Genomic DNA, 15,548 nt, shown 5'->3' with positions numbered 1-15,548 from the left:
TCGCTCTATTGAGACATCAGGCCTTTCTGTCAGCTGCAGGCTGGGCCTCAGCTCTCTCTGCAGGGGGGCTGAATGGTTGGAGAATTTCTGAATCTGTGTGTGTGTGTGTATGCAAGTGTGTATGTGTGTGTGTGTGTGTAATGTGGCTAAATAAAGAGTCAGTGCTGTCCTGATGACGTTCACCCAAGGACAGTACAAAGATTGAGGGCTCAGAGCTTTCAGCGGGTTCTCCAGCAGAGTTACACAACGTATTCTCTGTGTGTGTACGTGATATCGTACCTGACCCTGTGTAAGTGTCCAGCCCTGTGTCTCCTGCTGTGCTGACGGCTTCACTGCTGTTCAGAGGCTCAGTCTTTACTGAGAGATGCACAGAAAGAGAGAGAGAGAGAGAGAGAGAGAGAGAGAGAGACAGACAGAGACAGAGAGAGAGAGATTTTGAGGTTACAAGCTCTTTTTTTAACCACTATGTAGAAAAATGCAGTTTTAAGTTTAAAAATGAAAAACTTAAAAATGAAACCTTCTAAAATAAAGACAGACAGACAGACAGATAGATAGATAGATAGATAGATAGATAGATAGATAGATAGATAGATAGGAGACAGAGAAAAAAGAAAGAACAAGACAAGAACATGAAAATGACAGTGAAAGAGGAAGAGAGATGGATAGATGGAGAGAGAGTGAAAGACAGAGGGCGAGAGTGAGATAAAAACACTGACTGAAAAGGACAAAAAGAGATGGAGAGAGAGAGGAGAGAGAAAGAAGAAAGTGGGAAAGAAAGAAGAAGGAAAAGAGAGAGAGAGAAAGAAAAGATGAATTAAATAAAAAGGAGCAAGAGATATACAGAGGAAAAGAGAGAGGAAGGAAAAAGGGAGAAAGTGAAAGAAAATTGGTTGGGGAGAAGAGAAAGAAAAGGGAGAAAGAGCAGAGAGAGAGATATGAGAAGATGGCAAAGAGCAGAGAAAGAAAGAAAAGGAGAAAGAGAAAAAGAACACACACAGCGAGAGAGGAGGAGAGAGAGAGAGAGAGAGAGAAAGGAATGGAAAAAAGCATGTGAGAGAGACAGATAGGAAAAGGGAAGAAAGAAAGAGAAAGAAAGAAAGAAAGAAAGAAAGAAAGAAACAAACAAACAAAGAAAGAAAGAGCGAAAGAGTGAGAGAGAAAGAGAGAGAGAAGGGAGAAAGGGAAAAAAGGGAGAAAGAGAAAAAGAACAGAGAGAGAGAAAAAGAAAGAGTGAGAGAGATAAAGAGAGAGGGGAAAGGAATAAGTGTGTGAGAGAGAGATAGGAAAAGGGAAAAGGGGAGAAAAAGAAAAGCAGAGGAAGAACGAAAGAGAAAAGAAGAGAGAGATAATGAGAAGATGGAAAAGAGGAGAGAAAGAGAAAAAAAAGGAGAAAGACAGAAAAAGAACACAGAGAGAGAGAAACAGAGAGAGAGAGAGAGAGAGAGAGAGAATTCAAATCAAAGTATGAGCTGCATCAGGAGCCATTATATTCTAAAGGCAGAAAGAGCAACATGAATTAAATAAAAAAAATGATATCATAAAACAGCATCATATCTGTTCAGTCAGTAGTGTTTCTATAAGCTCCTCTCCTCCACAGCACAGCACACACTAAACACACACTCAAGGATCATGTATGATCATGTATGTTCACTCCACACACATGCAGTATACCATAGTCCTTCGTACTTGAGGCAGTGGGCGGAGTGCTGCAACCCAGCAGCCAATCAGCCGTGTTTAGAATTGTCATGTTCTCTCCTGAGGGAGGGGGCGGAGTCAGTGACATCATGGACTACAATATCCACAAAACTCACAAAGTTTCCAAGAACAAGTTCTAACAACTTTTTTAGTTAGCAATAACTTTTGGGACACTCTGGCCAAAATGAAGAACGTAAGCATCGCTGTATCTGTTCACTAACATTTCTACTCTTAAATGTTTCTACTGTTTCTACTGTTCCTAAAGCAAGAAGTCCTGATTTAAAGACTAGGAAAATCCCCTTCTGATGATGTATGCTATATAGACAAAAGTATTGGGACACACCTCCTAATTATTGAGTTCAGGTGTTTTCAGCCACACCCATAGCTAAAAGGTGGATTCAATTAAGCATATAGCCTTGTATGCTTGATAGACAAACACTGGCAGTAGAATGCGTTGTACTGATGAGCTCAGTGACTTTAAACTGTCATAGGATGCCACCTCTGCCACAAGTCAGTTTGTGAAATTTCAGCCCTGCTAGATCTGTCCCTGTCAACTGTAAGTGTTATTATTGTGAAATGAAAGCACCTACGGGACAACAACAGCTCAGCTACAAGTGGGGCTGCTGAGTGCTGAAGCGCACAGTGCCTATGCTCTGTTGAATCACTCACTAAAGAGTTTCAAATTGCCTCTGGAAGCAACATCAGCAAAAGAAATGTGCACGAAATAGGTTTCCACACAAGCCTAAGCACAATGCCAAAGGGAGGGGGGGTGGGGCTCTGGTGGAAGCTGTTATAGCTGCAAAAGGGGGCCAACTTCATATTAATGCCTGTGGATTTAGAATGGGATGTCATAAAAGCTCCTGTAGGTGTAATGTGTAGGTGTCCCAATACGTTTGTCCATTAAGTGTATCTTGAAGATGGAGGTAAGGTCTTAAAGACTTCAGGTGCTCCAGGGTGCATGCTTGAGGGTTGGAATATTTGTTTATTTATTTATTTATTGCTTGTTGGTTATTCTTCAGCTGAATTATTCCTTTGAAAAAGAAAAGTGATGACTGATTGAGGTTAATGCTACATCACTAATGATAGCTAGCACCTCAGATGTATTTATTAGCTTCTGGATCAGTACCTGTTGTGAGAGAACACTTAGTGATGAAAGCACGAATGCGATAAAAAATCTGTTAAACTGATCAGGCTGAGCGATATAAAGCCGCATGACAGGAAATTACATAACATGACAAAGAACATATAGTCACTGTACAAAAAAGTATCTCCTTTTTTCATTTTTATTTTTCTACATATTTTGAATAAAGCTGCTTTTTACATTGTGTGAAAATTTCATGACGAACAGACAACAGAAACCCTCCAAAGTAACTTGGAAGAAATTATCTTTAAATTTAATTTTAATATATATATATAGTTGGGATAGCTATGATTTTAAATGCTAATTTTTAACACATCTCTACTCTCTCACAACTCCTATTCTCATAAACATTGTGCACCATTTGAAAACAAGCTTCTCTTCACATTGTCTGAACGTTTCATCATGAATGAGAAGAAAACAGTCTAGAATTAAAGAGTCCAGAATTAAAATCAAATTACATTAATGCACACTGAAAGTTTTTGCTTCTTTTAAAACGTTATAAAGATGATTTATATACAATCTTCTGCAAAAGCTTGAACATCAGATTACCTGTTTTGCTGATTTTCTGGGCGAAAATAAATGAACACATCCTCTACAGAGAACACTCTTAAATATATTCCGCAAATTTTAGTGCACAATTTTCTACTAAAGTAGAAATTGTCCACTTAAGTAAGATGACCGAGCTTTCATAGGCTGTGGGGTTCTATTTGGAAACAATTAAATGTACCATTCAACAAATAAACAGTAATTGTGCATTAATTGGGGATTATTTCACTTAGAAAATCAACAAAACATGTCATTTGACTTGGGGTGCCCAAAATTTTGCAGATGACTGTATATATGGACACAACCATTTATTAAATCCCCCTGTTTTCTAAAAACCATTTATGTCCAAAAGCAGTGCTGGTACTTTAAGACCCAGCAGAGGGAAAAGTTGCAGGTCTCTCACCTATAGCCTGTGAGTGAGTGTGTGTATGTGTGTGTGTGTGTGTGTGTGTTGCTGCGAGACGCTGAGAAAGTACACTTAAGTAAGATGAATGAGCTTTCATAGACAGTGGGGTTCTAGCCTGCCTGTGTGTGCGGGTGGGTGGTTGTGTGGGTGTGCTGGACTGTGAGCTGATGAGGTAGACTGAGGAGAATGCTGAATATGTCACTGTATTGGCAGTGTGTCTATGTGTGCGTGTGTCTGTTAAAATCATTAGCTGGACTCTAATCTGAATGATTTACAGAGATCTGCTCTATGTTCCTCTCTGCGTTCCTCTATTGTTTCACTCGACCTGCATGTCAAAACCAGATGAGATCACTGTTGCCCACTCACACACACACACACACACACACAGGCTGGACTATCAGTGATGTGTTTTGAGTGTGCTGAAGTGAGTGTGTGTTTAATTAACATTTTCCTCCAGCAGGAGAGAGAGAGAGAGAGAGAGAGAGAGAGAGCTCAGCAAATGAACCTCAAAATACAGGAAATAGTTTTCAGAACACTGGAGTCTCAGTCAATCACAAAAACACACTGTAAACAGCTCAGTGCTCAGGCACATACATACATCTATACAGTGGTATGCAAAAGTGTGAGGGACTCTGGTCAAATGACATTTTATTATTATTATTATTAGTAGTAGTAGTATTAGTATTAGTATTAATAATAATAATAATAATAACTATTTATATAGCACCTTTCATACAAAAAATACAGCTCAAAGTGCTTCTCAATGAAATAAAAAAACATTAAAATCATACATGTAAAACAGTAAAATAAAAAATTTATTGAAAGAAGTGTTTGTTTAAAAAATTAGTAATGATAATAATAAATATATAAATTTAAATATGAACACCGAAACATTAAAATATAAAGAAAAGGTCAAACTTCATTTGGATGGTGACCTATAGATGATCTACAGATACTTATTATAATTATAATTATTAGCAAATTTTCTGGTGTTACCAAAAATTATTAAATAAACACAGAATGAGAATAAAAAATAAGAACAATAAAATGAATAAAATAAGATTTGAAATAAAAAACAGGAACATAACAGAATGCTAAGCTACATATACATACATTTCAGCTGCTTTTAAAAGCTGGGTTTGTTGATTTTCTAAGTAAAAATAAGTTACCACATCCTCATACCTGCATACAACACACGTTTATTTGCTGCGCTTCAAAGCTACACTATGTAATTTTTGGAGACCTCTCTGATGGAAACGTGTCTTTGCATGCAATGTGTGGAAGAATAATTTGAAACGTGGGTTTTGTTTTGGACCCCTTCCCTGAGCAGATGATGTTTGTGAGTGAGTTAAAAGAATGTTCTCTGTCAAAACTTGGTGAAGGATGTGTCTTCAGAGGCTGTAATTTAATTATGTATTAATGTTATTATATCTTCATCAGTATAATTTTCCATTTGAGACAAACACTGTGCTGGACCTTCTTTTTGACTTGTGTGGGACGTTAATAAATAAAGATATATGATGTGGTCTGAAAAAAAATCCTGCAAAATTTGACTTGATGCTTCTGACTTTTGAATGACTATTTCAGGCTTTACACAGTGACTCACTTACGCACACCAAATTTTAGCCTGTTTTGGTATCACTATTCTTTCATTCACTGAATAAATGGATCACATATCATCAAGACATGACCAATCCGCATTCAGTACTGTTTTTTAGTCACGGTCGTTATTGAGTTGTAAAAGTGCAGTTTTATAGACTTGCACAATCCTAAAAAGTTGGTGTATGAATGTTTCCATTAGATCTACTGTGTATTTGTGTTGATGTTGCTATACTCTGGTTCTCTAGTCAAGTGAGGTTGGTGTAGCATACTGGGTAATATCTACCCCTACAAGCAATGGAATTGAGTTTGGTTCCCTGAGCATGCACACCACCCTGTACTAAAAAGAGGCCTCCTAATGCTACATAAACTGCTCTGGATAAATGCATTAACATAACTTTCTCTCTATTATGTTTTATGCACTTTGCTACTACACTATTATACACAAGCCATTAATGTTTATTTATGTTTATGTGCTTTGCTGCTGCAAAACATCCTTTAACAGATCACTGGTATCAAATCAGTATGCTAAGTCTGTACACTAAGTTTAGACACTGGATCGGTATCGAGAGAGGAATAGTTGGATCAGTGCAGAATAAGAGTCTCTAAGGTTTTTGGGTTACAGTGAACAAAAAAAAGGACTGGATGATCTTCCTAATCCACCCCTCATCACATCTTAATCTACACAACAGCACAAACTGTAGCAGGAAAAAGTCCAGCTTGGGCCTACAGTCATAGAGGCAATTGACCAGAACCTTCAGTTTTGAGTTTTCTTTAACACTATTTCAGCCACTGCATAATTCCACATATGTTATTTCACAGTTTGTATAAGTAAAACCTGAGTTGGTGTGTCCAAACTTTTTACTGGTACTGTTAATCACTGAGACATATATAGGGACAGGAATGTCACCATCATGAAATTTTAACATTAATTGTCATGTAAATAACTACAGTATGATGCCTGCCCCAGTAAACACTTCATATTATGATACATAAAGCATGTCTAATAAATGATTAGGCTATACTGAAGGAATTAGACAAAAAGACATAAACTTTGTTTTTTTATGTCCGTGTGTGTCTTACCTCCTGTTCCATTGGTGGAGATGTTGTTGGTGAGGAGGCTCTTGTCCAGTTTGGAGCTGCTGTCGTTGCTGCTGGTGACTGTGTGCTGAGGGCTTGTTAAATCCTGCATCTCCAAAGATCTGCACACAAACAAGACAGTGTGGTAAAAAATAGCTTACAAAAACAAAAAAACATGACAAGTGGAGGAGAAACCCTGGAAACTGTGGTAAAGAATGGAAAAGAAAAGAAGGAGAAGAAAAAGACAAAGATGTCATTATCAAGGCAAAAAAGAGTGGAGATCTGATATGTCCTCTGTTTGCCAGGTACACATATACACTGTAAGAAAATATCACATAGGGGCAATTCTGTCACTCATTTTTGCTTTTTATTAATTAGCAGTACATTTACAGGACAGTTTTATAACTTTATACACAGAATATTCTATAAAAGTATTCTATGAATATAAAATGTTTTATCTGTAAAAATCATGTGTACGTCTTCATTCCAGTTGAAAACAGAATATGCTATATTATTACTTCGTGCCTTAAAATAAATGTTTAGCAAAAAAGCATCTTAGTGTCTTGTAGCTCTAATTGTTTTTAATCAAGACAAAACAGATTACTAGAGGTACAGTATCCCAATTAACTGTAATGTACATCAACAAAGTCCAGCCTGGTAGAGTGGAATTTTAAATTTGAAACTACATTATGTGGAGCTCTAAACAAACACTGTAGCATAATTGAAAAAAAAATGCCTTTCTACATACATTTACTACATTTTGACTACAGTTTAGACATGTTGTTGTCAATGAGTGGGTTTACATGCACTTAATAAACTGATAACTGCAGAAAATCAGATATTGTCAGTGATCCGATCAACGCGTTGCACTTGAGTAATCAGATAATGGGAAACTCCGGGTCTACATGAGTCAGGCAGTAATCAGATTTCTGCCTTGCAACCGGCCAATAAACTCACAGAAGAAGGCGTAACGTAAATGTAATGTAAAACTCAAACTTGCTCCAGCCTTTTTTTAAACCTCACGCCACTTTACCTGAAAATTTGAACACACATCATCTAGAAGATGAAGAATATTTAAATCCTTTATTTCGTGTTTGGTTTCAGCATTGCTCAAAAAGTGTTTTGCTGCCATCTTGAAGCAATGCTGCTTACTTATTTCCAGTACCGCAGCCTGTTTTTGCACATGTGCAGACTGAGAAATCCGAAAGAAATCCGGGTAAGAGTATGCATACCCTGAGAAATCTGATTACTGAGCTAAAATCCAGCTTTCTTTATCAGATTTCTTAATCAGATTTCTAGATCAGAGTATGGTGTTTACATGACCATTTGAATAATCAGATAACTGCAGAAATCCGATTATGATCGGATTATTGAGTGCATGTAAACGCACTCAATGATAACGACAACAGGGCAAAACATATATTAAGAATTATTTTAATTTCAACTTATTGATGATGAAAATCTGACAAAAAAATAACATTATAAACAAAAATCATAATTACTGTTTTTTATTTCTGGTTTATACATAACCCAAGCACATACACATGTGGTGTGACAGTACATAACAAAGCAGCACTTAGCATAGTGTAATAGGGTCACACTGCTGCTCTTCACACTGTAGACTGGGTTCGATTCCCCACTCAGGTGGGAACACTATACTACACTAATAGAAGTCCTGAGGCAGCAATCTAAATGCTATATTTGTCTACTTCTTTAGCATAATTAACCTGTGATTAAATCACTTTGGATAAGATCTAATCAGGAAAATGACTTGAAAGTTTCATGTCCCGAAAGGCTATTTATTTTTTTTGGTGACATCTTATTTTAAATGGTCCTTTTTAAATGAAACAAACACTCAACAGACTCTCAGTGACATGTCAAAAAACATGAGGGTTAGGATTAGGTTTTTTGTTGAGGTTAAGGTTAGGCTTGTAAGTAATGTATCAACAGAATATCTTTAAGATATTTACTTCAGTGTATTCAGATGCTTCACTACTGCTACTTCACCGACATGTTGTTGATGTGTTACTGATAATCTGATGAGAAGTTATTAATAGTCTACAAAGATTTATATAAATAATAATAGCATTCATCTGTATATATGTGCTTGACTGTCGCAGAGAATTCATCTGTAGTGTCCAGTGTTTCTGATGAGTAAGTAACATTTTTTCCTTATGAATGAAAAGTTTTCATAATCTAGTAATCTGGTGTCTTCTTGACTGACACCTTGCTCTGCAAACGATTATCAACAATAACATGATCAGCTAGATTTAACTCAATGATTCAAGTGGATTAGACCGTTTTCCTGCTGAGGATGATAAAGAAGGCAATATCAAGGACGTTGTTCAATAATTCTAATAATTCACGAAAGATTGCTTCGGTGGGCGGAGGTCAGTTAAGTCTCAGTCACAGAGGACAGTTTTCACTGAAGTGAAGAAAGAAGGAGAGAAAAGAGTGAGCAAAATGCTCTCCACTAATACAGAGAAATTATTATTACTGCTCTTTCTCTCTTCCAAGATATTCACTCATCTCATCACACCAGGAAATGAAACAACTCTCTCTCTGCGTCTCCCTCTCTCTCTATTTCCCTCTCTCTCTCTGTCTGGCTGCTTCTTTAATCATGCTATATCATTCAGAGTGACACAGCTGTTTTTTTCCTGTGTACGAAAATTCCATCTGTACGAAAATTCAATAAGTCACACAGAGATCGAGCCAGCTAGTGCACACACACACACACACACACACACACACACACACACACACACACACAGTCTCAGGTCCAGGTACCAAAAGGTCTTAGGACAAACATTCTTACAGCAGTACACCCACTCACATGTGCAATGACTTTAACATTTCTCTCTCTCTCTCTCTCTCTCTCTCTCTCTCTCTCTCTCTCTCTCTCTCTCTTTGTGCTAGCTGGCTCAATCTGTTTATCTCCTACTGTTCTGTCTCCCACTCTCACTATCTAATGTCATAACCAGCCATAAATAACCTCTAAATGGACATCACTGAATACACAGGTACATAGCAGTGTGTGTGTGTGTGTGTGTGTGTGTGTGTGTATGTGTGTGTATTACCTGTTGTCTGAGGGGTCCGGAGCGTGTGTATCAGAGAGAGCTTTCTTCACCTGCAAAGAGAGAAAATCTGATTTTTGTTGAAGAGTAAAATTCACAAATTTCAATCACAATCTCACTTTCCCCACATGTCTCTCTCTGTCTCTCTATGTGTGTCTCTAACTCTTTGTCTCTCTGTCTCAGTCTCTCACTCTCTCTATGTTGCTATGCCTCTCTCGCTCGCTATGTCTGTCTCTCTATGTCTCTTGGTTTCTCTCTCTCTTTCCCTTTCCCGCAATGTCTCTCACTCTTTATCTCTCTCTGTCTCTACTTCTTCTCCACTCTGTCACTATAACCCTAACTTTTCTCTCTTCATTTCTCTCACCCTCTTTCAGACCCTTCCCCCCCCCGCCTCTGTCTCTCACACACACACATGTCACAGTCAGCAGGTTCTTGTTTAAATTCCTCTTACTGACTTTTTGAAGGAACTAATTATACCAGACAAACTGCCACATGAGTTTTCATGGGATGGTAACTGCCTTACATAAAACACTGCTCTGATTAAAAAAGGCCCCTCATTCCTCTCATTTATGACCTTGTTAAATAAAAAGTATTTATAGTTTTATGAAGATGAATAACTGCATAGCTGTCATAACAAGTGATCCACTATTTAATAAAAACATTTGATCATTTATTGAAGATTTCCCACCCTCAGAACTTCTTTTGGCCTAAACATATTTTCAAACATCATGGTGCAGAGGTGCATGCTGAGTGTAAGGCAAAATTAGTCCCTAAAAAGTCCCTAAATGCAATTGGATTTTAATTTTTTCATATTTACCACCATTTTATCATCATTAACAATGCATATATGAATTCAGAAGATCAGTCTTTTTGCTTAGTAAAATAAAATTGTTGTATTTGCCTGTAGACTTTGTGACTCCTGGTTCCTATCACCACCACTGTAAAGAATTCACCAAGAGTCAGCAAGTTTCTCAACAAGAACCATTTCACACCAAACCACTCTGAATGACGTTCTCCTTTAAGGGGTTAAGATCAGGGGCCGGATTCACAACAGTGTCTTAAGATAGAAAATCTTTCTTACAAATTTCTTAACTTCATTCTTAAGAATAATTCCAAGAACTGGGCTATTTTTTGAAAATATTACGTTCTTTAATGTTATCTTAAGGTTAAGTCAGCCTCACACATGTCTTCTCTTGTAAGTGTTGACAAGACTTGATCTAAATCAATGATCAAACTCAGGTGCTGCCTCTGCTGCTCCTCATCCCTGTCTCTCTCTTTCTGCCACCACTCTACAATTATTGTATTTTCTAAGGAGGATTTTTCCTGTTGGCTGTTTCTTCCTGCATTACCTTTAGATCTTGTTTGCAATTTTTTTTAAATGCTCGGTTTGATGTTTTTTTCTCCATTTTGCACCTCTGACTGGATTAAACTAAATAACGGAAAAAAATGGTTAAAACCAATTCAAAATATAGCTCATGTTGTTTATGGTAAGCTGTAAAATGTAACATAAAATACATAACAGAACAACAGAGAAAATCCTTAGGAAAATTTTAAGGAACTAATTAAGATTATCTTAACAGAATATTTAGGAACTTCTTAAGTTTTTTTTGAGAATTGCATTTAAGATCATTGTTAGTAACTTCTTAGTGCTTATCTTAAGAACATTCGCAAGTTGTTGTGAATCCGGCGTCTGCTTCTCACTGATAGAGTCCTCACTGACACACACACACAGACACACACTCTACCAGCTAGTAATAACTCCATATCTCTGTCATGCTCAATCTGTTTCTGCTCTTTGATAATGAAAGTGTGCTAGAAGTTATTTTCCTACCCTTCAACCCCCCTTCAGCCCTTTCTTTCTTTTTTCTGTATTCATTTGTTAAAGTGTCAAGCTAATTTACACACTCTCTCATCTCTTCTGCACTCACATACCACTTTGCCATATTGTGTTATTTTTCCTCATTTACCCCTTAAATTACAGACTTACAGGGCTTTACAGTGATATACGCTCATGTAGACCAAAGGGTCAGATCAAAGCATGGCAAAATTTAGAATGTCTATGAACTTCTCATAATCAATTTAGACCATTTAGCCCTTCCAGATTACACAGCCTGCAGACACGTGGGGCCTTAACTGAAAACACATACACGCGTACATACATGAACGCACATGTGTATCAGATGTAGTGTGTGGTTTTGGGAGAGGTTCAGCACGTTCTGAGTTCGGAGTGATCACTGCACAACGTCTCTCACATACACACACACACACACACACACACACACACACTTACTCTCACTCCAGCACTTATATGACTTTAGTGTGGTCCAGAAATGTTTTACTTTGAAAAGAATTTGAACACCCCCAGTCAAATTACATATTTTGCTGATTTTTAAAGTGAAAAAGTTAACATACCTTCAGAGAACATGCTTAAAAACAAAACCATTTTCTGCAAATTTTAGGTTCTATTTATTTGCTTATTTATTTGAGTTAATCATATTGGACAAAAATAAATCGTAAGTATAAAATGTGCCATAACTTTTGCACAGGCCACTTTTTGTCATATTAAATGTATTAAATTCAGCAAATTAACAGCAATTATTAGTTAAGTGTGCATTTGTTTGCTCCCTATAGAAAATGTGTACTTAGTTTCCATTAACAAAACGTGTAATTTTACTCGGGCACCCAAACTTTTGCACACAGCTGTCTGTGTATGCATGTGTATGTGCGAATAAATACAGCCTACAGGCCAAAAGTTTGAAATCTGAGTCATTATATGGAAACGTCCATTTTTGTGTCCCTAGCCTTAACAGATATATTACACTTGAAAAACACCTTCTTCAGCCATCAATTTAGCAATATTGGTTTGTAAATCAATCCTATAGAATTCCAAGCACCACAGAAGTGCTTGTCCTCACAGTCATGTGTAAAGGGTCAGTGCCATTTTGAGGTAAAAAATATGTTTTTCTGCAATTTTAACTGCAATAATCTATACATGACTATGAAATATATGATTTAAATGACACAAAGAAAACAAATGCCAAATAAATATGATAAAATCTACAATAAAAGTTGTGGTCCCCAGGAGTTGTGTCACTGGCGTTACTGCTTAGCAACAAATCTCTTAATTTGAAATAAAAATCACACTGATGACATCACTTGACAAATGACAAAAATTGACATACGAGGTTTTCTTCCGACAGCAGCGATATTTTAGTGGATATTGCATGATTGACAACATGTGGTTTCATGCTCTGTAGCAGCCATTTTGTAAAATGCATTTTTCATTTAAAATGTCACTGGTGTTACTGTCTCTGGCGTTATCTTTCTTATGTGTAACACCAATGACGATCAGTAACACCAGTGACTCCTATGGATGGATAAAAAAGTGGACGTTTCTATAGAATGACAAAAGCATTTTGACTGCAGATAAATGTACATCCATTACTGGGAGCCCAAGAAGAGAAAATGCCTGATGGAATTGTGAGTCCCAGCTAGTGGGAAAAGTGAGTCAAAAACAAAACTTTTTTTTATATTGTTATATAGTTTAGATGGGACGCAGAACTAAAACATACTAAAAATGAATTAGTACAACACAAGAATAGAACTTTTGAGTGAACTAAGAAGTTTGAGTTGGGTGAACTGTTGTATCCTCAAGCTGAGTTAGCAGTGTAAACACTTATCATTTTAAGTTCAGCTGATTTTCCGTTATAGAGCACGTTTGGGCAATATGGCAAAAATATAGCATCATGATACTTCAAGACATTTTCACAATAAACAGTATCAGGATATTTAATTTGTCTGATAAGTTGGAACAGACAAAAAAGAACCAGTACTGGCACATTTCATAAATACTATCACAAACTATGACTACAGCTTATTCAATGACTTTATTCACACACTGCATTGAACTAAATCTAGTTAAACAGGCTTAATGATGCTCTCTTTGTAATGAAACAGCAGTTGGTCAGTGTTATTTAAGTTTTGTCAAAATTCACAATACAATCATATACAATAGTACGCACGTCTTCACAGAACACACTGCTGCACATTTTAATGCACAATTGCTGTTAATTTGCTGAATTTAACACACTGGGGGAAAATGTTAAATTAATAGCCTAATATCTCAGCAAATAAATAGAAATTGTGCACTAAAAGGTGGAATATTTAAATGTGTTCACTTTAGAAGATGTGGTAACTTGGTAACTTTATTTTCACCAAGAAAATTTTGGTGCAGCACGTTCTCCATCAATCTGAAGAACTCTTTAACAATGCACAGAACCCCTGAATCATGGAATGGGTTGATTCATATATATATATATGTGTGTGTGTGTGTACATTTTTTTCTTTTTTTTTCTTTACTAAAGAACACCTGAAGAACCATCTATTTATCTATTTTAAGAGTGTACTTAAAAAGAATATGGTGCAGGCCTCAGCACTGTTATTACAGTGAACCATGTAGACCAATCACAGTCAGGGTGGACACAGCACAGTACAAACTCAAATCACTGCATTGTTTTAGCCAAAAAGATGTTGTTTTGTTTTTCTGTTAAGTGCACTTTTGACATAATGGCAAAAAGATGACAGTTACAGGCAGGAAAAACCATTAGGAAGATGTGAATGGGAGATAACGAGGGGGTTGCTCGAACTGTCATTACTGGCTATGATGCTGGTATTTCAGCTTATCTACAATTTCTTTGTATGAGTGCAGCTCCATGGTTCTGTTCTTGGCTCGCACAAACAGTGACACAAAATTTGGCTTTGTCCAAAACATTTCTCTTTTTCTGTTCGTACTGAAACTGGTTCTGAATTTATCTGATTCAAATGTGTCAAATGTCAATTCACATGAATAACATATACAGTTCTGTTCAAAAGAGAAAATATGAACAGTGAACATTTATTTGTTAAAAAAAACAACATTAGAATAAATACCAAAAAAATAAACAATACATTATGAGTTGGTGTGTGAGTGTGTGAGCTTGACCATTTCCAAATCTCCATATGAGTCCAGTATTACAGTTACCATCCAGTACCTACTTTATCTAATCAGCCCTTCATTAAATTGAATCAAGTGGATTTGAACAAATCCACACAATGACTGGCTGTGTGAAAAGCCTGTGTTCTTATAATTGTATTCTTCGAACTAACATATGAATAACTTAAAATTAAAAATATATTGTTTTTAATACATTTATGTCTATTTTGACTGATTCATTTTAGTGATTCAATGACAAAAAGACTTTTACTACTGAGATAAACAGTTTTAAATGATTTTACTGACTGCCTTTTAAAGACTTTTGCTCAGAAATGTAAATGAGTACACTGTATGTGCAAAAGTTTGTAGACACCTGCTCATCCAATGTTTCTTCAAAAATCAAAGGCATTAACAGAGAGTTTGGCCCATTTTTGCTGTAGTATCAGCCTTTACTCCTCTGTGAAGGCTTCGCATTAGAAGTTGGAACATTGCTGTGATGAGTTGATTACATTCAACCACAAAAGCATAAGTGTGGTCAGGTCTGATGTTGGATGATTAGTTTTTAATCATAAATGCCACTACAACTCATCCCAAAGGTATTGGATGGAGCTCCATCACTCCAGAGAACACTGTTAACACTGCTCTACAGCCCAGTTCTGGGGGGCTTTATACCCCTCTAGCAATGCTTGGCACTGGGCATGGTGACTTTAGGTTCATGTGTGGCTACTCCAGTCAGTCCCATTCTACTAGCAATAATTTAAGTGAAGATGATACAAGCTGTGTGTGCGCAACTGGAATGTCTGTGTCAGTAATGGGTGCACCTTAAAGTAGCTGAATTCAGTCATTAGAAGGAGTGTGTGAATACTTTTGAAAATGTACTGTATGTAAACTGAAAGATGGCAATTCTGTGCACAAATGCACAACTACTGTTATTTGCTCAGTTCAACACATTGGGAAAAAAATGTGGCCTGCCCAATAATTTTGGCGAAAAAGTCAAAACAATAAAAATTGCACAGTAAAATCTGCCATATTTAA

At 36.7% G+C, this 15,548-nt stretch overlaps 1 protein-coding gene across 7 annotated transcripts in view; it reads right to left on the bottom strand.

Moving 5' to 3' along the window:
• eya4 (EYA transcriptional coactivator and phosphatase 4) overlaps positions 1 to 15,548 on the bottom strand; it is a 64,244-nt gene that overhangs the window by 24,976 nt on the left and 23,720 nt on the right. For 3 of the 7 annotated variants that reach the window (XM_036591640.1, XM_036591642.1, XM_036591641.1), the window contains exons 3-6: positions 9,545 to 9,594; positions 6,471 to 6,589; positions 1,672 to 1,755; positions 280 to 357 (exon numbers count right to left, since the gene is read on the bottom strand). In XM_036591640.1, coding sequence (XP_036447533.1) covers positions 280 to 357; positions 1,672 to 1,755; positions 6,471 to 6,589; positions 9,545 to 9,594 — 331 coding nt within the window. The remainder of the gene's footprint in view (positions 1 to 279; positions 358 to 1,671; positions 1,756 to 6,470; positions 6,590 to 9,544; positions 9,595 to 15,548) is intronic. The other 4 variants (XM_036591643.1, XM_036591646.1, XM_036591645.1 and 1 more) reach the window with 2 other exon arrangements.

This window comes from Colossoma macropomum, unplaced genomic scaffold, assembly GCF_904425465.1.
Source record: "Colossoma macropomum unplaced genomic scaffold, Colossoma_macropomum, whole genome shotgun sequence".
Lineage (NCBI taxonomy): Eukaryota > Metazoa > Chordata > Actinopteri > Characiformes > Serrasalmidae > Colossoma > Colossoma macropomum.
Note: the sequence above shows the minus strand (reverse complement) of the source record. Positions and strands in the feature narration are given on the sequence as shown.